This window comes from Pituophis catenifer, unplaced genomic scaffold (genome assembly GCF_029215685.1).
Source record: "Pituophis catenifer annectens isolate HBS135680 unplaced genomic scaffold, rPitCat1.0.hap2 SCAF_2, whole genome shotgun sequence".
NCBI lineage: Eukaryota > Metazoa > Chordata > Lepidosauria > Squamata > Colubridae > Pituophis > Pituophis catenifer.
The window spans coordinates 33,871,224-33,891,881 of NW_027256882.1; the positions used below are offsets into that span (position 1 = coordinate 33,871,224).

The 20,658-nt window shown below is 41.0% G+C and overlaps 1 protein-coding gene and 2 long non-coding RNA genes across 3 annotated transcripts; 1 reads left to right on the forward strand and 2 right to left on the reverse strand.

The window, feature by feature from the left end:
* The first annotated feature begins 169 nt into the window (after window positions 1-169).
* On the forward strand, window positions 170-19,651 carry FKBPL (FKBP prolyl isomerase like). The gene is made up of 2 exons (XM_070936626.1): window positions 170-308; window positions 18,651-19,651. Exon 2 carries the CDS (start codon window positions 18,698-18,700, stop codon window positions 19,649-19,651), a length of 954 nt encoding a protein of 317 aa, XP_070792727.1. The 5' UTR covers window positions 170-308; window positions 18,651-18,697.
* LOC139312102 (uncharacterized) lies at window positions 2,812-3,870 on the reverse strand. The gene is made up of 3 exons (XR_011599969.1): window positions 3,761-3,870; window positions 3,418-3,513; window positions 2,812-3,082 (listed from the first exon to the last, which is right to left on the reverse strand). It is a non-coding gene; the product is annotated as an uncharacterized lncRNA (long non-coding RNA).
* LOC139312101 (uncharacterized) lies at window positions 9,113-9,965 on the reverse strand. Its single transcript, XR_011599968.1, has 3 exons — window positions 9,860-9,965; window positions 9,529-9,624; window positions 9,113-9,359 (listed from the first exon to the last, which is right to left on the reverse strand). It is a non-coding gene; the product is annotated as an uncharacterized lncRNA (long non-coding RNA).
* Window positions 19,652-20,658: the final 1,007 nt, after the last annotated feature.

Sequence of the window (20,658 nt, forward strand, 5' to 3'; positions counted from 1 at the left end):
TCCTCTTCTGCCCAACCATGAGAGAGACGAGGCGGGACCCGACCGGCATACCCACCAACGGAACGGAAGGGTATAGCGGAAGGGCATGGGAAAAGAAGCGCGCATGCGTAGGTCCCGTCATGCGGCAAACGAGCGCCTCGAGGCGGGCAGTTTATAAGGGGGGGGGTTGTCAAACGTTGGACGGAAGTGCGCGTGCGTGGGCCCGACGGGTGGCTAGGCGCTTCTCGTCATGCGTTGAATTCTTAAGCACGACGGACGGATCTTGCTTCGCTGTGCGCCAAGGAATTCTGTGAGGGTGGGGGAACCAGGTAAGCCCTATCCCGACCACGTGCGTTGGAGTATTTAAACGTGACGCGCGCATGCGTACGAAAACCTTTTTGTTAAAAAAACGCTGAGCAGCGCATGCGTCCTCTTGCTTCGTTCGCTGTGCTCCTGGGAATTGTAGTTTTTTTGTTTTCACATTAAGATTTTTTTACGGTGTTGAATGGGCTGCCTTTTTAAATGGGTTATCTTTTTAAAAAATCGTGCCGTTCAAAAAGTATACATTCTACTAGTGGTCATTCTGAGGAAATCAATAGTTTGAATATTCTTATCTATAAAACTGAATTAATTAGCATTATTTCTTAATTTCAATCCATTCAGTACTGTAACCAAACCTCACTGATTTACAGCGAATGAGCTTTCTGAGAATAAAGTAATTGGTATAGACCCACTTTCGTACAGTTGCAAAATCTAATTTTATAGATAAGGATGGGTAAAATGTTTGTGGATATTCTCAGTCATCCAGGTCATAGTTGTCTCAACGGTGCTTTTTCAAAAGGCAAGTAGACCTTTTTTCCCCCCTGAGGAAGAAATTTAGTTTTTTAATCTTTTTTATCCTTTCACTCCACCTTGGATTGTACAAAATAATGGAAGGCGTAAAATGAATCTATCTGCCATCACATGCACAAGCATTCAAAAATGCAACAAATTTGCAGCCTTTAATTAAGATTCCAGCCAATTCAATGTTGCTGTTCCTTAAAATAGTTCATCCAAGGAGACTCTTTCATATTTCTTCATAAATCTGAAAAAAAACCATGATGTGGCTGGTTTGTGGGTCATTCAAACCACAGATTCCTTCCAGGCATTATATATATATTAAAAAGTCTAAAAAAATTTTTTGCTCATTTCTAAAATTATCAGACGTTGTGAAGGTTAAAGCTTGATTTTTTTAAAATACCCAACTCTTAGCATTCAGTGTCTGGCTAATAACAGAACCTTCATGAGTTCAGCACAGTTAGATAAAACTGTGTTTTAAAATTGTTTAAAGCAAATTAGAAATGGTATCTATGCAGAAAATCAGCAGCTGCAGAATACAGGGATCCATCTGTGTCTGTATGGGTCTTAGATATTTTTCTTCCATCTTTTTATGAAGGAAGTTTTTGCTATCCTTTTCCTGGTTGCAATACTGTACAGTATTTGTCCTGCATTTATGTAACAAGCTTCTTTAGTTGGAAACTATTTTATTGTAGATACATGATTTTATAGTGGGTGAACATGTATTGCCTTACAGGAAAGATAGTTTCTCAGTTTGTTGCAGCCATATTTATATATTTACTTCCTTTTGTCAGGTGCTGAGTAGGTGGGATGTTGAATGATTACTATATATTACTAAGCACTTGATCCCACAACAATGAGAAAAAGCATAATTAAAACACTAAAGCTCTGGAAAATATTTTAAAAACACAGTAAAGATTTATGACAAAAAGGCAACAAACCCTTGTTGCATTAAATAGAGGAATGTATGTTCATGGGTATTTGTAAATGTAAAAATAACAATATGCTATTTATAACAGATTATTAAATAAGTAACAAAAAATAAATGTATGCTTCATAAAGACAAAATTCACTATAACAGTGTTGGAAGAAACATCCTTCTGGGTTCTGCTCCAAGTGGGGAAAACAGACACTGGAAACATGGAGACTGCTTGGAAAGATGGTTTAATGGTGGACAGGATCACATGGCTTGAGTTCCTGAATAGAAAAAGGGGCCGATACAGTAAATCTTCGGGGTTTTATGCTCTCTCTGGCTCTGCATTTCTTGGGGCCCCGAAAGAGTATCCTGATTGGTTGTCAGACTCCCAGGGGGTGGGGGCCTTGCTGGCTGATGGTCACATGTGCTTCCCAGGTCACATGTGGTGAGTTTCTGCTACTATTGTGTAGAGGGCTAATCCTATCTTTGGCAATTCCTACTATGGCTCTGCCTGAAGGAGGCAGATCTTTGTTATGTAGAATAGACTGGCCCAGGCCTTAATGGCCCATTGACAAAGGGTGGGGGGCAGGAAGGTGGGAGCTGCTTTGTCTGTAAAATATGCTTCTCCCAGGGAAATATAATATTCTGCCTTTTTCATATTTCCTAAAATATTTCACTCTTCCAGGAAAGGGGTGGGTGCTAACTTCCTACAACAGTATAAAGCAGTACTTATAACAAATCTGAATATAAAAACTTTAAGAAATTGTAGTAATTTCAGTCCCCAGTATTTTTCATCAAACCTGCTTGGTAAATCTCAAGTTCTATTAAATAACAAAGTAGATCCCTTAAACTTGTGATTCTTTTATGCAAGTCAGAACTTTTTTCTCTTCTGAGGGAGACAAAATGTACAATACTGTATTCCATTCCATTACCACAATTTGCCCAATGAAATCTCTGTACGCCCCAATCTCAGATTGCTCCGTATTACTGTCAGAAAGGAATCGATGTGAATTCTATATTGCAAGATCACACACACCCCCTCATCAGCCGCCAAATCACCTTTTGTTAAACACTCACTCTTTTAAACGCATGAAACACTTCTTTATTTAAGTTTATTTTCATAATGGAACAACGAGAGGAGGACAGAATAAGAGATTCTCAGGTCTGTTCACTTCCCGCATCCGCAGGATTTTGTCAAACAAACCGTCATTTTCTGCTTTCCTGTCCTTTTTATTTTATTTCATCAAGACTTTGGTTCCTGAGTCCCATCTTTGGAAGTAGCCGCAGGAGGATATTTTTCGCTGGCTGAGTCAGGAACGGATGGAGACCCTGCTGGCTTTTTGGGGATGCCTACAAGAAAAGACGGCAGTGAGCTACCTCGGGGCCATCCTGCTCCTAGCATAGCCTTTTCTATCTATCTATCTATCTATCTATCTATCTATCTATCTATCTGTTCATTCATTCATTCATTCAATTTATATGCCGCCCCTCTCCGAAGACCCAGGGCGGCTCACAATACACTCAAAAAAATCACTCTAAAAACACTTAAAAATTAAAAACATTAAAGACATTAAAACCCATTCACACCATTTTTAATATCTCTCCTGCATTTCCTACTATTCCCAACCCTTTTCCCCTTAAGGAAACTTGGCTGGCCATTGGAAAGTGGGATATCTCTGTCTTACCAGTTTGTCATGCCCTGTTCTTGGAAGCCAACATGCTCTCGGCCAGATCCCTTTGGCGCAGGAGCGATGCTATTCTGCTAGCCGCATAGCGACAGGCTGAAATTGGAAAGGAAAAAAAAAGAAATCAAGAATATCCTCCAAGATCTGGACTATAGGGACACCTCTGTGTATTTATTTTGGGGGGGAATCTGATCTCTAGATGCTGTTTGAGTTAAACCTCCTGTTGTTCCTTCCAGCCTTAGAGATTCATTTTCCCAGCTTTCTGCTTTCACCTGCCAGGCTCCCTCCCCAGCCCCAAAGTGATGGCTTGCTTGCTTTTCTTTTCTGCAACCCTTTTACCTACCACCAATTATGCGTCACGCCATCTATTTGAAGAAATGGGGAACCGGTCAGCCTGGAGAGCTCCACTTCGTGCGGCAGAAATAGCTTTGTCAATAGGTATAGGGAGGAAGCAGACGCGAAGGTTAGAGAGAAGATTGTGGGAGATGTAGTTTTATTATCCCTGCAGCTTCTGATCCGAAGACGGCAAGCTTTGATTACTGCATGCAGCAGCAGCCGCCCAGATTAGTGGTGCTATCTTTAGTCGTATCGTCTGCGTGAGTGAGTGAGTGTGTAGTTAATTTTTTTTAAAAGGAGATTAAAAACTAACAACTAATATAAAGAAACCAAAGGAAAAGGGGATTAAAAACAAGAAAAAGAAAACAAAGGAAGAGCCAAAGGTGCAAAAAGAAAGAATGAAACCAGTTCTTCAAGTGCAACAAATCTTAATCTCATATATAAGGTTTTAATTTTGCTCCTTCCTGGAATTCAGTTTAAGACTGGGAAAAAAAATTAGGTGTTATTAATGTTCTGGCTTTCTCTTTCTAGAGATCTTTCTCTCTAGATAATGTATTTTCTATGTGTATTTAGAATAGAATAGAATAGAATAGAATAGAATAGAATAGAATAGAATAGAATAGAATAGAATAGAATAGAATAGAATATTGGCCAAGTGTGATTGGACACACAAGGAATTTGTCTTGGTGCATATGCTCTCAGTGTACATAAAAGATATGTTCATCAAGAATCATAAGGTACAATGCTTAATGATAGTCATAAGGTACAAATAAGCAGGAAACATCAATATAAAGTGTAAGGCTACAAGCAACAAAATTACAGTCATACAGCCATAAGAGGAAGGAAATGGGTGATGGGAACGATGAGAAGATTAATAGTAGTGCAGCCTTAGTAAATAGTTTGACAGTGTTGAGGGAATTATTTGTTTTAGCAGCGTGATGGCGTTCGGGAAAATTTATGCCATATTTCTGGATTTCTTTTCTTCCCTCCATCTACAAGGGTTGATGAGACTAACCATCATTATTAGCAGTGGTAGTACATTTAGTTAAAATGGTATTTATTGAATTATTTTCATATAATGTTGGGATGATGAACAATCTGAAATTTCGTGAAGGGTTCAGTGAGTTGAAATTTTGGCACCCCTGATCTACTCTTACTTTTCTCTGCCAGAAAGCATATATACTACATGGAGCAAATTAAGGCAACTAAGTGTCTTCTCCAATCTCTTTCAGAATCACACAAAATTTTAATAGTGATCCGAGGCTCCTCTCGAGCTAAAAGTGTCCTCTAAACCTGGGTGGGTTGCCATTTCCAGCTAGCAGAGATTTTAATATGGAATCCCCAGTTAACCTTGGTTACATGATAATGAAGAATGCTTAATCCAAGGAAAATTATGGAGCATGGTTGAAGGGGAGTAAAATCAGAAGCATCAGAAATGGAAGGGACTTTGGAGGTCATCTGTTCCTAATACCATTCAGTGCAAGATCTGCTAAACTAAAGCATTTTGAACAGATGTTTAAAAGCTTCCAGTGAATGTGACTATTACCAGTTCAAGGGGCAATCTACTGTATTCTGTTGGTTGATAGATGTTACTGTCAAGAAATTCTTCCAACCTGAATCTGCTTCCCTGCAGGCCCAACCCATGTTCTACTCCTGCCCTGTGTGGCCAAAAAAAAAGCAAATTTAGTCCCTCCTTTATATAACAACAACTCAAAATATCTGAAGTCTGCTTTGTCACACAGTCATCAATGCAAAGTCTATTTATTTCTGGGAACTGCACTTCTGTTCCTATTAATACATCCCCAAATAATATTTACCTTTTTACAACTGCACGACACTGTTAGTGCATGTTCAACTTGCGATGTATTAGAACATCTGGATCTTTTACGAACCATAATTGAGGAAACGTAATGCCTTAACGTAAGATTGCATCTGATCCAGGGTGGATAAAAATCAATGATTTTTTTTTAAAAAAAATAAAAAAAAATCAGATTTTTTTGATTTAAATTGGATTTTTTTGATTTTTATCGAATTTATTTTAATAAAAAACTTGGGGTAAAAATCTATTGTAAGATAGTTTTCTATTTAAGATACATAAATAATTTAGTTTATTCAGCATGAAATGGAGCTTAGTTATGTAGCATGAGGCTGTATATTCTGCAACACTGGAACTATCGGTGAGTCAACAGTGGGTCAAAGGAGTAGCAGAGATGACAGTTGCTCTTTAAAAATTATGATTTAAATCGAATTAATTTAAATCAAGCCTTTTTACTAGTGATTTAAATCATGATTTAAATTGTGATTTAAATCAACTCGATTTAAATCAAATCCACCCTGATCTGATCATAAGTCTTGCTTGCTAATTATTCTAGGGTGGTTTGATATTTGTACTCTTCGCATAGAAACCATAGCATGTAGGACGAGAAGCTCTGGAGAAACAGAGTGACTCACAATAAGAAAGGAAAGCTGACAGTAATCTTCGCATAGTTTTGACACTGTCCCTGTTTAACTCTGCAGTGAATCTATTAAGGAAGGATTAGGGAAGGATTGGAAGAGATGACTGCTGAAATCATATTGAGGTTGAAATGCTTCCAGTCTGAAATGTGCAGGCATAATCACTTTATTGGCTGAAAGCAGAGAAGGCTTAGAGTTATAAAAAGAAAAAAGAGAAAAGTATTGGGGCCACACCATCCATTGTATTTAGTGAACTTCAACTTAATGATGGTCAAGGCCATTTTGATTTCAAGGTGCTCAAAAATAGATTAAAGCTAGCATGCTGGAGGAATACAATCCTTGGTTGTATAAGCAGGGGCATGGAATCAAAATCACGTGAAGTATTAGTACCGTTTTATAAAGCCTTAGTAAGGCCGCACCTCATCTAGTTTTGGACACCACATTACAAAAAAGATGTTGAGACTCTGGAAAAAGTGCAAAGAGCAACTAAGATGATGAAAGGCCTAGACACTAAAACATATATATGAAGAATGGTTGCAGGAACTGGGTATGGCTAGTCTAGAGAAAAGAAGGACTAGGGGGTGACATGATAGCAATATTCCAGTATTTGAGAGGTTACCACAAAGAGTATTTATGTATTTGTCAATGCACCTGTAGGCAGGACAAGAAACAATGGATGGAATCTAACCAAGGAGAGAAGCAGCCTGGAATTAAGGAGAAACTTCCTAACAGTGAGGACAATTAGCCAATGGAATAGCTTGCCTTCAGAAGTTATAGATGCTTCATCACTGGAGGTTTTTAAGGAGAGACTGGACAGTCACTTGTCTGAAATGATTTAGCAGGGGGCTGGACTAGAAGACCTCCAAGGTCCCTTCCAACTCTGTTCTGATTGAGTGATTGAATAAAAAGGTTAATTCTAGGGAGGGAGGAAACGGCAGAGGTAGATCTGTATTTAAAGAATAAGTACAGGTAGTCCTCAACTTGCAATCACAATCAGGACCAACATTTTCATTGCTAAGTGAGATGGTTGTTAAGTGAGTCGCACCCTATTTTATGACCTTTTTTTGCCAAGGTTGTTAAGCAACTCGCTGTTGTTAAGCTTGTGGTCATTAAGTAAAATCAGCTGCCCCCCATTGACTTTGCTTGTTGAAAGCTGGCTGGGAAGGTCACAGGTGACTCCTGGATTGCTGTAATGATTGTATATACATCCTGGTTGCCAAGTGCCTGACCACACGGACACTGCAACCATCTCAGTATCTGGCTCACAGCAGAATCTTGAAGGGCTCAGTTAAATACAATATTTTAAACAAATTAAGTGTTATGTATGCCGAAGATCAGCAACTGCAGGATACAGGACTCCATTGTGTCTATACGTGAGACTTCAAGGCTTAAATCTTAGCTATCACTCTTCCATCTTTTTATATAATGAAATCTTTGCTACCTTTTTCCCAGCTCCTGTATAGGCCTTTCTTCTATATTTATGTAACAATTTTCTTTAGCAGGAGACTGTATTTTATTATATATACATGAATTTTTTAAAATGGGGTATAGTGGGTGAGCATATATTGCCTAACAGGAAAAAAATATAAACAGTTTCTCATATTTATCCCAAAGGTGCTTTTTCAAGAGGCAACTGGACTTTCTGGTTTTAGTTTGAAGACATTTCGCTTCTCATCCAAACAGCTTCTTCAGTTTCTCATATTGTTTTAACCGTATTGATCTATTTACTTCCTTTCCTCAGGAGCTGAGTAGGTGGGATGGTGAATGATTACTGTACATTATTAAGATCTTGACCCCAGAGCAATAAGAAACAGCTTTTTCTTTTTCTTAAGCATTTAAAAAGGAACATTTTAAAAGGAAAGATCTGCCTAGTAACCGAGGATTTTTGGATGGAAAACAACACATCAAATACTGTTTAGCAAAATACGTTAAAAAGAAAACAGTATGACCAAATATATCATACGTATGACGGCAGTTATGACAAAATTGCAACAAAACTGTTAAAGGAGAATTTTGTTGTAATGCTTTTTTGTTCTTTTTTTTCTCTTTGTCCAGGGGCATTAAAGTGATAGAGGACTATACTGTGTATGTATGTGTGTGTGTGTCTATATGTAAAAAAAGGACTATGCTATTAATAAATAACAGGTTATTAAATAAGTAAAATAAATAACAAAAATAGCCTAAATGTATGCTATAATGTAGATTAAATTCATTGTAACAGCACTTAAAATCTTTAAAACAAAAACGAATATGAAAACTTTAAGAATCTTTGGTATATGTCAGTCCGCTTCTATTTTTCATCAAGTCTGCTTGGTAAATCTTGAGCTTTATTAAATAAGGAAGTAGATCTCTTAAACTTGTAATTCTTTTTTTTTTTTTTTTTTTTTTGCAAGAACCCTAACAATTTTTTTAATCTTCTGAGGGAGAGAAACTGAGGTAGTGTATTGTGTTTCCATTCCATCACTGCAATTTGCCAAACCTTTTTTTTTTTTTTTTGCTTTAATTTATATGCCACCCTTCTCCGGAGACTCAGGGCGGCTTACAATGCGTTAAGCAATAGCCTTCATATTTTGTATATTTATACAAAGTCAGTTTATTGCCCCCACAATCTGGGTCCTCATTTTACCTACCTTTGAAAGGATGAAAGGCTGAGTCAACCTTGAGCTTGGTGAGATTTGAACTTGCAGTAATTGCAAGCAGCAGATGTTAATAACAGTACTTTAGTCCACTGTACTATAGGCTCTAAATCTTATCTCTGAAACTACCAATCTCAGATTGCTTCCTATTACTGTCAAAAAGAAATCAATGTGAATTCTACATTGCAAGATCACCCCCCTCATCAGCGCCCAAGTCACCTTTTGTTAAATGCTCACTCTTTTTTTAAAAAAAAAAATGCATGAAACGCTTCTTTTATTTAAATTTATTTCCATAGCGGAACAACGAGAGGAGGGCAGAATAAGGGATGCTCAGGTCTGTTCACTTCCTGCAGGATTTTGTCAAACAAACCGTCATTTTCCACTCTGCCGTCCTTCCTATTTTATTTCATCAGGAGTTTGGTTCCTGGGTTCTGACTTCCGAAATAGCTGCATGAGGATATTTTTCGCTGCCTGAACAAGGAATGGATTCAGACCCTGCTGGCTTTTTGGAGATACCTGCAAAAGAAAAAAAACCCAACAAAACAGCAGTGAGATACATCAGGGCCATCCAACTCCTAGCTTAGTTTCCCCACCCCCCCTTTTTTTTCTTGAACCTTTTTCCCCCAAGGAGACTTTGCCAACCGATTGAAGCTGGCTATTGGGAGAGAGGGTATCTCGGTCTCACCAGCTAGAGTTGTCCGGTTCTTGCAAGCCAACATGGTCTCTCCCACATCCTCATGGCGCAGGAACGATGCTATTTTCCTAGCCACATAACGGCAGGCTAAATTGGAAAGGGGGGTGAAAAATCAGGAATGTCCTCTGAGATCTGGACCATACGGGCATTACTGTATAGTTAATTTGGGGAATTTGATTTCCAAATGCTGTTTAGATTAAACCCATTCCTTGCCAGCTTTCTGCTGTCACCTACCGGGGTCCCCTGCTCCTCCTCCTCCTCCCTCCCTCCCAGAAAGCAAATGCTGGCCCACTTTCTTTTCCTTTTGCAACTCTTCACCTACCACCAATTATGAGTCACACCATCTTCTTGAATAAACAGGGCGCCCGGTCAGCCTGAAAAGCTCTTCTACTCTGTGCGTCAGAAATGGCTTTGTCAAAAGGAAAGGAGGAAGCAGATGTGGAGAATGGAGAGAAGCATTCTGGGAGATGCAGTTTTACTACCCTTGCAGTTTCAGATCCAGAGATGACACACTTGGAATATTGTAGGCAGCAGCCCCGCCCAGCCTGGTGCTTTTGTCTTTAATAACGTTGTGCTAATTATGCATATGATTTTTTTAAAAAAAAATTAAAAGGAGTTTAAAAACTAACAACGAATATAAAATAAGGGTTGAAAAGCAAGAAAACAAAAACCATGCGTGCAAAAAAGGAAGAATGAAACCAGTTCATCCTTCATATACAACAAATCTTGACTTCATCTGCAAGATTTTAATTTTGCTGCTTCCTGGAATTCATGCCATTGCACCCCAGTTTAAGACTGGAAAAAAAGTTTTTATGTTAGGAAAGTTCTGGCTTTTCTCTTTCTACAGAGTCGGAGTGTCCCGGGGTCATGTGATCACTTTTAAAAACCCTTCTGACAAGCAGGGGAAGCCAGATTCACTTAACAACCGTGTTGCTAACTTAACCACTGCAGTGATTCACTTAACAACTGTGGGAAGAAAGGTCGTAAGATGGGGCAAAACTCACTTAACAACTGTCCTGCTTAGCAACGGAAAATTTGTGCTCACTTGTGGCCGTATGTCGAGGACAGCTTCTATGTATGTGTTTTATTTCCTGGCTGTTCACCGCCCTGAGTCCTTCGGGAGTATGGCGGTATAGAAATTTAATAAATAAAAATAAATAAAATAATGCAATTACCTTGGTTTCCTGCTAACCAGAAACAAGAAAGCTTAACTCAAGGAAAATCACAGGATATGGCTGAAGGGGAGTAAAATCAGCAACAGAAATAGAAGGGACCTAAAGATGAGGAGGTTAAATGTTAAGTATTAATGTTATTATATTAATTATTATATTGTTATATTATTAACATTACCACAACAAAGATGTATAAATGTGACTATTTAAACATAATTATACCCAGAACACACACTGTTTGATGAAAATTGAATGCTATATAAATAAAACAAATAAAACTTGAGGAAAAAACAAAGAAATGGAAGGTACCTTGGAAGTCATCTGCTCCAAATACTGTTCAGTGCAAGATTTGCTAAAGTATTTTGAACAGATGTTTAAAAGCTTCCAGTGAAGGTGACTATACCAGTTCAAGAGGCAACCTATTACAGTGTTTCTCAATCCTGGCCATTTTCAGATGGGTGGACTTCAACTCCCAGAATCCACCAGCCAGCAGTTGAGTTGAGGAACACTGATGTACTATATTCCATTGGTTGACAAGTCTTATGTCAGGAAAATCTTCCTTGTATCCAGCCTGAATCTGCTTCCCTGCAATCCCAACCCATGTTCTATTCCTTCCCTCTGTGGCCAAAGAAAGCCCTCCTTTATATGACAAGAACTCTTCAAATATCAAATTCCATGCAAAGCCTATTTATTCTGTGAACCGCACTTCTGTTCCTGTTAATACATCCCAAAATAGCACTAATCTTTTTGAAACTGCATTGCGCTGTTGGTTTATGTTCAACCTGTGATCTGTTAGAACATCCAGATCTTTTACGAACCACAACTGAAGAAACATAATGCTTTATTTAACTTAAGGTTGCATCTGATCAGTAGCCTCTTGCTAATTATTCTAGTTTTGATTGATAGTTATACTCTAACATGGAAACCATAGCACGTAGGACAAAAAGCTCCTACAGCAGGGGTGTCACACTCAATTTAATTAAGGGCCATCAGGGTGTTGTTTGACCTAGGGGTGTGTGGCCGGGATGGGCATGGCCAGCTCGATGTCATTCTTCGAGGTGCCGTTTCGGCCTCGATGGCCTCTGCAGGTCTCTGCCAGCAAAAATAGAGCCTGGGGGGCTGTGCACGGCCTCCTGCCCGGCTCCATTTTTGGCCACAAAGGCCTCCTGGAGCCCTCTGCCAGCCCTCTCCCCGAGCTTCATTTTTGCTGGCAGAGGGCTGCAGGAGACCTTTGTGGCCGAAAACGGAGCCCGGGCAGGCCACGCGCAGCCTCCTCCCCAGGCTCTGTTTTCTCTGGCAGAAGCACCGTGGGCTGGTCCTTTGCTGGGCAAAGACAGGGCCCACTGCAGGCCAGATCTAAGCACCCTTGAGTTTGACACCCTGTCCTAGAGAAACAGTGTAACTCATAATAAGAAAAGAATAAGAGAGAAATCCACATAGTTTCCACATTGTACTAAAAATTTCAGAATAACAGAGTTGGGAGGGATCTTGGAGATCTTCTAGTCCAGAGGTCTTCAAACCTGTCAGCTTTAAGACTTGTGGACTTCAACTCCCAGAATTCTCCAGCCAGCTATGCTGGACTCCGACTCCCGAGCCCGTCTTATCAGAGGGAGAAGACTCCGAAAGTGAAGGAGAGGAGTTGGCAAGGCCTCCCTCTCCAGGACCCTCCTCTCTGGCAATGCCTCAGGTGTCTTCCGAAGGAGAAGAGATAGGCCAGGAGCCAGGCATTTCCGAGCAGCCGCAGTTAGACAGCGACGGAGATAAGTCTTGGCTGGATCCCCGACAGCATCGGAAAGACAAGCACACGCAGCAGAGAAGGAGGCATGCCAGAGATTAAGATGAGTCACTGCACCACACCCCACAGGGGATAAAAGGGGGTGTGGTGGCCATTCAGGCTTTGTGATGGACAAAAACTGAAAGCTAGCAAGTCATTCTGCATTTCTGGAACTTTGTTCTATGCTCTGGACTGATTTTTTGGACTGGACTTGACTATTCTTTGGCTTTTGTGGACTTTGATGTTTTCAGTCAGAGGAGATAAACCTCCCTTTGTAAGTAAAAAACTGTTGGCAAGCAGCCACTGGGTTGCTGCCAATTCTGTTATCAAAGGAAATTCTTGTCTGCTGGTTTATTTTAACTCTTGGTCAACTGCTGGTGTGCGTGTGTGAGACGGGGACAGAGCAGCTGGCTAGAGAATTCTGGGAGCTGAAGTCCACAAGTCTTAAAGCTGACAAGTTTGGAGACCTCTGTTCTAGTCCAACCCACTGTACAAGCAGGAGACCCTATATCATTCCAGACAAGTAACTGTCCAGTCTCTTCTTAAAAACCTCCAGTGATGGAGCACTCACAACTTCTGAAGGCAAGGCGTTCCACTGGTTGATTGGTCTCACTGTCAGGAAATTAATCCTTAGTTCTAGGTTGCTTCTCTTCCTTGATTAGTTTCCATCATTAAACAGATTTATTAAACATAAATCATTAAAATCAAGGTTGACTCAGCCTTCCATCCTTTCTAAGGTAGGTAAATTGAGGACCCAGTTTGTGGGGGCAATAAGCTGACTTTGTATAAATATACAAAAGTATGAAGGCTATTGCTTAATGCATTGTAAGCTGCCCTGAGTCTCCGGAGAAGGGCGGCATATAAATCAAATTAAAATAAATAAATAAATAAATAAATAAATAAATAAATAAATAAATAAATAAATTTAAAAAAAAATAAAAAACAGAGACATTGTCTCTGTTTAACATCCACAGTGAATTTATTATGGCAAGATTAGGGAAGGATTGAAAGAGATGACCGCTGAAATTATATTGAGATTGAAATGCTTCCAGTCTGAAATGTGCAGGCATAATCACTTTGCTGGCTGAAAGCAGAGAAGGCTTAGCGGCTTAGAAAACTTTTCTCTTACAAAAAGAGAAAGAGAAAAGAATTAGGACAATTTCATCCACCGTACTTAGTGAACTTCAAATGGATGATGGCAAAGAAGGAAGGCCAGTTTGATTTCTATGGTTCAAATATAGATAAATCTAAACTGTACTGGAGAAATACGAAGATTATGAAGCCTAGGGAGGAAGGAAATGGCCAATTTGGGCGGTAAGTACGGGGCTAGTCCTTGACTTATAGCCACAATCGGGACCAGAATTTGCATCGCTAAGTGAGACGGTTGTTAAGTGAGTCTCACCCTATTTTATGCAGTTGTTAAATAAATCACTGCGGTTAATTGAATCACACAGTCATTAAACGGGTCTGACTTCCCCCACTGATTTTGCCTATTAGAAGCTGGCTAGGAAGGTCACAAATGGTGATCAAAGGACTTCAGGATGCTGCAGGTGTTATAAATATATTCCAGTTGCCATGTGATTGAATTTTGTTTATGTGACTGGGGGGATGCTGTGACAGCTTTAAATGTGAGGACTGGTCATAAATATTTTTTTTTTGTTGTAACTTCAAACAGTCGCTAAATGAATAGTTGTAAACCAAGGATTACCGATATATTCCAACCTTTCTGCCAATTGCACATAATAAGACCATTGACACCTGTAACGTGCTGTCAAATTTGTCTTGATTTTATTCTACAGTCGCCTTGACTAAATTCTAATACGTAAATATTCCAAGCATCTAAATAAAATACATAATAAGCTGATATCTGAGAGAGGACAAAAGCAGCATTCAGTCTGAAATAGTTTCGAATAGCTGTCAGCTGAGCTTTGGAAAAGGTTTGTCTGGAAAGATGGCATGAAATTATTTAATTTCATATTCAGGCAGATACGATACAGATAACAAACAAAAATAAAATATTTAATAGAGAATGTAATGTGTTTAGGAAAAGGCTGTCCCACCCCTATGAAAAATGAAGATCAATTAACTGATCTAACCAGTTTGGGTTATGCAATATATTTACTTGAATATATTTATAAATTTATGTGTATACACACCTGCTGTATGTTCACAAATGTTCAGATGGATGGATGGATGGATTGATGGATGGATGGATCGATGGATGGATATATAGAATAGAAAAGAATAGAATAGAATAGAATAGAATAGAATAGAATAGAATAGAATAGAATAGAATAGAATAGAATAGAATAGAATAGAATAGAATTCTTTATTGGCCAAGTGCAATTGGACACACAAGGAATTTGTCTTTGGGATAGATAGATAGATAGATATGGATGGATGGATATGATAGAGATAGAGATAGAGACGATAGAGATAGAGACCGAGAGATATATACGATAGTAAGAATCCATTATTTATTCCTGGATAAAATAAAGATTGACTGTTGTCTTAAGATAACATTCAGGAAGCTGAAATTCATGTACTTTGTGGGTGTGATGTGAGTAGATGAAGGACTAGAAATATTGCTGTTGTTGTCAAGGCTGAGTAGAAAATAAAAGGATAGAGGAAAAGAGATGGCTGGAATGTCCTTGAAAGAGTTACAGATTATCACTGAAGATGGATTGAAATCGTGAAGAAGCTCCTTGTTCAGACCATAGATCACTCCCAACCCTTAACGTCTTACTTATCAACCAGCTACTTAAGTTTACTCTGTTATCTTCATCAGACCTTTCTCCTGGATAACTATTTATTTATTTTATTTATTTATTTTGTGAAGCATATATAAAATATCAGGTAAAAGTATAAACATAATTTGAATACATGAAAAGAGTAAGTAAAAAGGAATATTAGGACAGGGACGGTAGGCACGCTGGTGCACTTATGCACACCCCTTACAGACCTCTTAGGAATGGGGTAAGGTCAACAGTAGACAGTTTAAGGTTAAAGTTTTGGGGGTTTGGGGAAGAAACCACAGAGTCAGGCAGTGCATTCCAGGCATTGACCACTCTGTTACTGAAGTCATATTTTCTGCAATCGAGTTTGGAGCGGTTTACCTTGAGTTTGTATTTATTATTTGCTCAAGTATTGTTGTGGTTGAAGCTGAAGTAGTCATTGACAGGTAGGACATTGTGGCAGATAATTTTATGTACTATGCTTAGGTCAGACCGAAGTCGGCGTAGTTCTAAATTGTCTTAAGCCCAAAATTTCAAGTCTGGTGGGCATAAGGTATTTTATTGCGGGTAGAGGAATGGAGGACTCTTCTCGTGAAATATCTCTGGACTCTCTCGATTGTATTTATCTCCAATATGAAGTGCGGGTTCCAGACAGATGAGCTATATTCGAGAATTGGTCTAGCAAATGTTTTGTATGCTCTAGTTAGTAGTACAACATTACCACAGAAGATGCTACGCAAGATTAGGTTAACAACTCTTAATGCCTTTTTGGCAATGTTGTTACAGTGGGCTCCGGCACTTAGATCTTTAGAAATGAGTAGTCCAAGGTCCTTGACAGAGTGAGGGTCATCTACAAGGTCATGTCCATCTAATTTGTATTTTATGTTTTGATTTTTTTGCCAATGTGCAAGACAGCATTTGTTGGTTGAGATTTGAAGTTGCCACTTGTTAGACCAATCTGACACATAGTCAAGGTCTTTTTGAAGGGTAGTGTCAGCATTCTGATGCTGGCATAAAAATACGAGGCTTGACTTTTCACCTACTTATTTCTCTGTAGATAATATCCCCTAGGAGATGGGATGGTGGGGGGAACATTCCTGTGGGGTGAGGTCAGAAGCTGGGGAGACTGGCTTGGAAGATGGCCAATGAGAAGATGAGAATTGGGGAACGGAAAGGGAAGGGCTTGGGGGTCAGAGGGTTAGTATTGGCTACGACGAAGTCGGGGCCAGATCTGTCGTACTCAATAAATGGAATATTTCAGCAAAGATTAATTGTTTGGGAGTGCAATTTATTTGAGATGACATCGAAACCTGACAGGTAGTTGCATTGTTGGTGGTGTTGAATAGTTTAACTTCATCAGTGAAGAGAACACAAATGCTTTTAATATGATCACAAAGGTCATTCATGTAAAGTATGAAGTGTGTTGGACCTAAAACACTGCCTTGGGAAACACCACTATTAACAGGTACAGGATTTGATAGAGCGCTTCCTATTTTGACCACTTGTTGTCTGTTAGACAGGGTTAATGCCTCCGAATTTAAACAAATCACAAAATGATGGGAATCTCAAGGACTTTTTGAACTCATCTTTCAGAGCCATGCTCTCTTAAAAGTCGTTGCTAAACCTCAGTTGCTGGACCCCTTGGTCAGGAGCTCCCTAGGGTCAAGAGAAGACCATAAATGATGGAGGAATCTTCAAAATGAGGGAAGAGAGGGAAGGACCGGAAAGGGTTTCTCTACTTTTCCAGGTTTTTCTTCCTGCTTGCCTGCCTGCCTGCCTCTAACCTGTCTTCTTTTGAGGGACAGTCTCAACCTACAATAGTTGCTAAGACAGGTGGTTGCTGAGGAAATGACGTTTCAGGGAGAAAGAAGGGGGGAAGGTGGAATGAAATTAGAGAACGTAAGGGAGCCAGAAGCTAAATTGCACCCCCCGTGTCTCGCCACGGTGGTCTTCTCCATCCTGCCCTGAGAATGGGGACCGAGGAAGAAGCCTAAAAGAAAGGAGATGTGACGGTAAATCTTAGTGGTGGGTGGACGGTGGGATTTAGGGTTGATCAGACTTTCACACACTCAGTACTATGGGTGTAGGAGTGATCCGTTGGAAAAGCACATGCAAGGCAAGTGGGTAGAGGATGAATGGAGACTGTCTTTTACTGGGTGTGTAAAATGTCTGTGTGTACGATGTAGAAAAGACAGAGAGGCTAAGCTAAAATCTAGCTACTAAATACCAATATTACGAAGCCGTTGGTGAATGTGATAGTGTTGAAGGAGGATCTTTTGGGTGGGGGGGAGTTGGTTGCTTGGGAGAAACTGCAGCAAATGTTAACAGATCCCCAGAGAAACAAATGCTTTAATAAAATGGAGAAGACAAGTAGGGAACCCCATAAAGACTAGATTTCTTTATCGTTGCTAGGGTTTTTTTAAAAAAAAATAATCTGTTCGGAGGCTTAATCATTTTTGTTTTTCTTCAATCTTCATAACAATCTTCAATTGTTATGAATTTAAACTTCTGTTATTCCTGTTTTACAGGCGTGGACCAAATGACAAGAATTGTTTTATAGTTTTGACATCATACAGTGAAACTTTACCTTAAGATGGGGGGTTTTTTGAGGAAAAAAAAGCAACTGGATTTGCATCCACTTCTCTAGCCACCAAACTATTTGGTTTGATTCTCACGTTACACAAATTTAAAATGTGGTTTGTTTTGTTCAGGTATAATGTTGTGTAAATGTAACTTTGGCAATTCACGAACCATGTTTTCTGGCTTAGTATGTTTTACAAATCCAGTTGGTTTATTCCACAAACCATGGTTTAGTTAGTATGATACAAAGGACTGAGTCGCAGAAGGATTAAGGTTGTTGTAGGGTGGCAGGGAATACAATTTCTATCTGTCAACTTCCAGGGGTGGGCTGCTGGGGGTTCGCAGAGGTTCAGGAGAACCTGTAGCTAAGATTCTGTGCAGTTCGGAGAACCCCCAAATCCCACTCCTGGCTGGCCCCGCCCACCCTGCCCCGCCCCTCACAGGATAGTCCCCATGCAGCCCGTTTTGGATGCCAGTAAGTGCAGGGCGTGCACAGAGGCTCGGGGAGGGTGAAAAACAGCTTACCGGAAGTTCGGGAAGGCCAGAAACGGCCCCGTTTCCCTCCAGAGGGCCTCTGGAGCCTGGGGAGGCCATTTTCTCCCTCCCGGAGGCTCGAGAAAAGCCTCCAGAGCCCGGGGAGGACATTTTTGCCCTCCCCGCTGTGGTGCAGGAGGCTGACTAGGTGACACCCACCATGGCCACGCCCACCCAGCAACCAGGCAAAGAACCCCTTGCTAAAATTTTTGAAGCCCACCCCTGCTTCCAACTCTTGTTATTCTGTTATTCTCTCCAAAGTCTTCTTAGCAATTCAACATTAGAATAACTCCAATTCTCTCTCTTGATGGGACCCAGGACTTTCTCATCACTCGACGTGGCACCTCAGGTTGCAGGAGAAAGGGATGGCAAGCTCAGAGAAAGCTTGTCTGAAGAGCCAGACTGCTGGAGAACGGGAAGCAGGCAAGAAGCCGGACCAGAGAACCCCCATCTGTGACAAAAACGTCCAAGGCGCTTCCTTTGGGGATGAAAAAAAGGATCTTTGGGACAAGGTAAAAGAGAACCAACTGCTTCCCATCCAGTCCCAGCCAGGGGTCTGCTGGCCTTGCCCAGATGGCACCTTTGTCAAGCTGATCCTCAAGGCCGGGACAGGTTTAGATAAACCGAAGGAAGGGTCCATCTGCCAAGTCTTCATCGAGGCCAGTCACAAAGGGTCCTTGAGTTACCCGTCCTCCGAGTGGGCCGAGGTGGAGCTGGGCGGGGGCGATGCCGAATGGGACGGTGTGGTGGACCGTGGTTTGGAAACCATGCTGGCAGGGGAACAGGCTGAGCTGAAGTTGTCCGAGGGCGGCACCATCACCGTCCAGTTGGCGAGCTTCACGGAGGCCAAAGACTCTTGGGAGATGAGCGCAAGCGAGAAGTGGGACTTGGTCCTCAGCAATAAAGACCGCGGGAGTGAGCTGTACAGGGCGGGAGCCATTGCCGCAGCTGCCAGGCGCTACGCTAGAGCCTTACACTTGCTCGTGGTGGCTGCTCCACCCCCAGATTATGACCAGATCAAGGCGGAGCTTCACACCAACTTGGCCGCCTGTCAGCTACGGTTGCACCAGCCGGCCAACGCCGCTCAAAACTGCTCCAAGACTCTTGTGCTCCAACCGGCCAACCCCAAGGCCTTGTTTCGTCGCGGCTTGGCCTACGATGCGATGAATGACCTGGAAGGAGCGGCGCAAGACCTCAAGGGGGTTTTGCGAGTAGAGCCAGGAAACCGAGCAGCTCGCCGGGAATTAGAAAGGGTTACTGAGAGGATTCGGGCCCGGGATGCTAGACTGGCTCAAGCCATGCAGAAAATGTTTGCTTGAATAAAACCGTTTGACCGCGTCAGGTTTGGGAGTTGCATTTTCTTTGTGATTCAGGTGAGCGACTGGAAAGAGGAGCTGGTGCTTGACACTATGAGCTGTGATGGTGCAGTGGTTGGAATGTAGTATTGCAGGCTAACTCCACTGACTGCCAGGAGTTCGATCCTGACCTGCTCAAGGTTGACTCAGCCTTCCATCCTTCTGGGGTCTGTAAAATAAGGACCCAGATTGTTGGGAGCAATACTCTGGCTCTTTAAAGCCCTCAGAGAGGGATGTAAAGCACCACGAAGCGGTATATAAGTCTAAGTGCTATTGGTATGAAGTTTAATGGCTGGGCAGGATGATACTTCGGTGTCTTTGCCCGAAATCGAACACCGTTTGCCTTTATCACTCTGACTTTATTACCGACGAAAAAACATACGACTGAATACAGGTAGTCCTTGACTTACGACCACAACGGAGCCCAAAATTTATGTTGCTAAGTGAAACATTTGTTAAGTGAGTTTTGCCCCACTTTACGATTTTTCTTGCCAAGTGAATCATTGCGATTGATTGATTGATTGATTGATTGATTGATTGATTGGTTCGATTTATATGCCGCCCTTCTCCGGAGACTCAGGGCGGCTTACAATGCGTTAAGCAATAGCCTTCATACTTTTGTATATACCTGCTTAGTAGGGCTTTCGACCCCCCCCCCCCAGTGGTGTTCTTTTTTATACAAAGTCAGCTTATTGCCCCCACAATCCGGGTCCTCATTTTACCTATCTTGAAAGGATAGAAGACTGAGTCAACCTTGAGCCTGGTAAGATTTAACTTGCAGTAATTGCAGGCAGCTGGTGTTACTTAACAGCACTTTAGTCTGCTCTTTTATTGTTAGTAACACAATTGTTAAGTGAATCCGACTTTCCTATTTGGGTTACAAAAGCTGATCACATGACCCCAGGGCAGTGCGGCCATCATAAATACGAACCAGTTGCCGAGCATCTGAATTTTGATCAGGTGACCATGGG

Excerpts from the sequence above, each read along its gene's own strand:
- FKBPL (XM_070936626.1), top strand. The coding sequence starts at position 18,698 with ATGGCAAGCTCAGAGAAAGCTTGTCTGAAGAGCCAGACTGCTGGAGAA.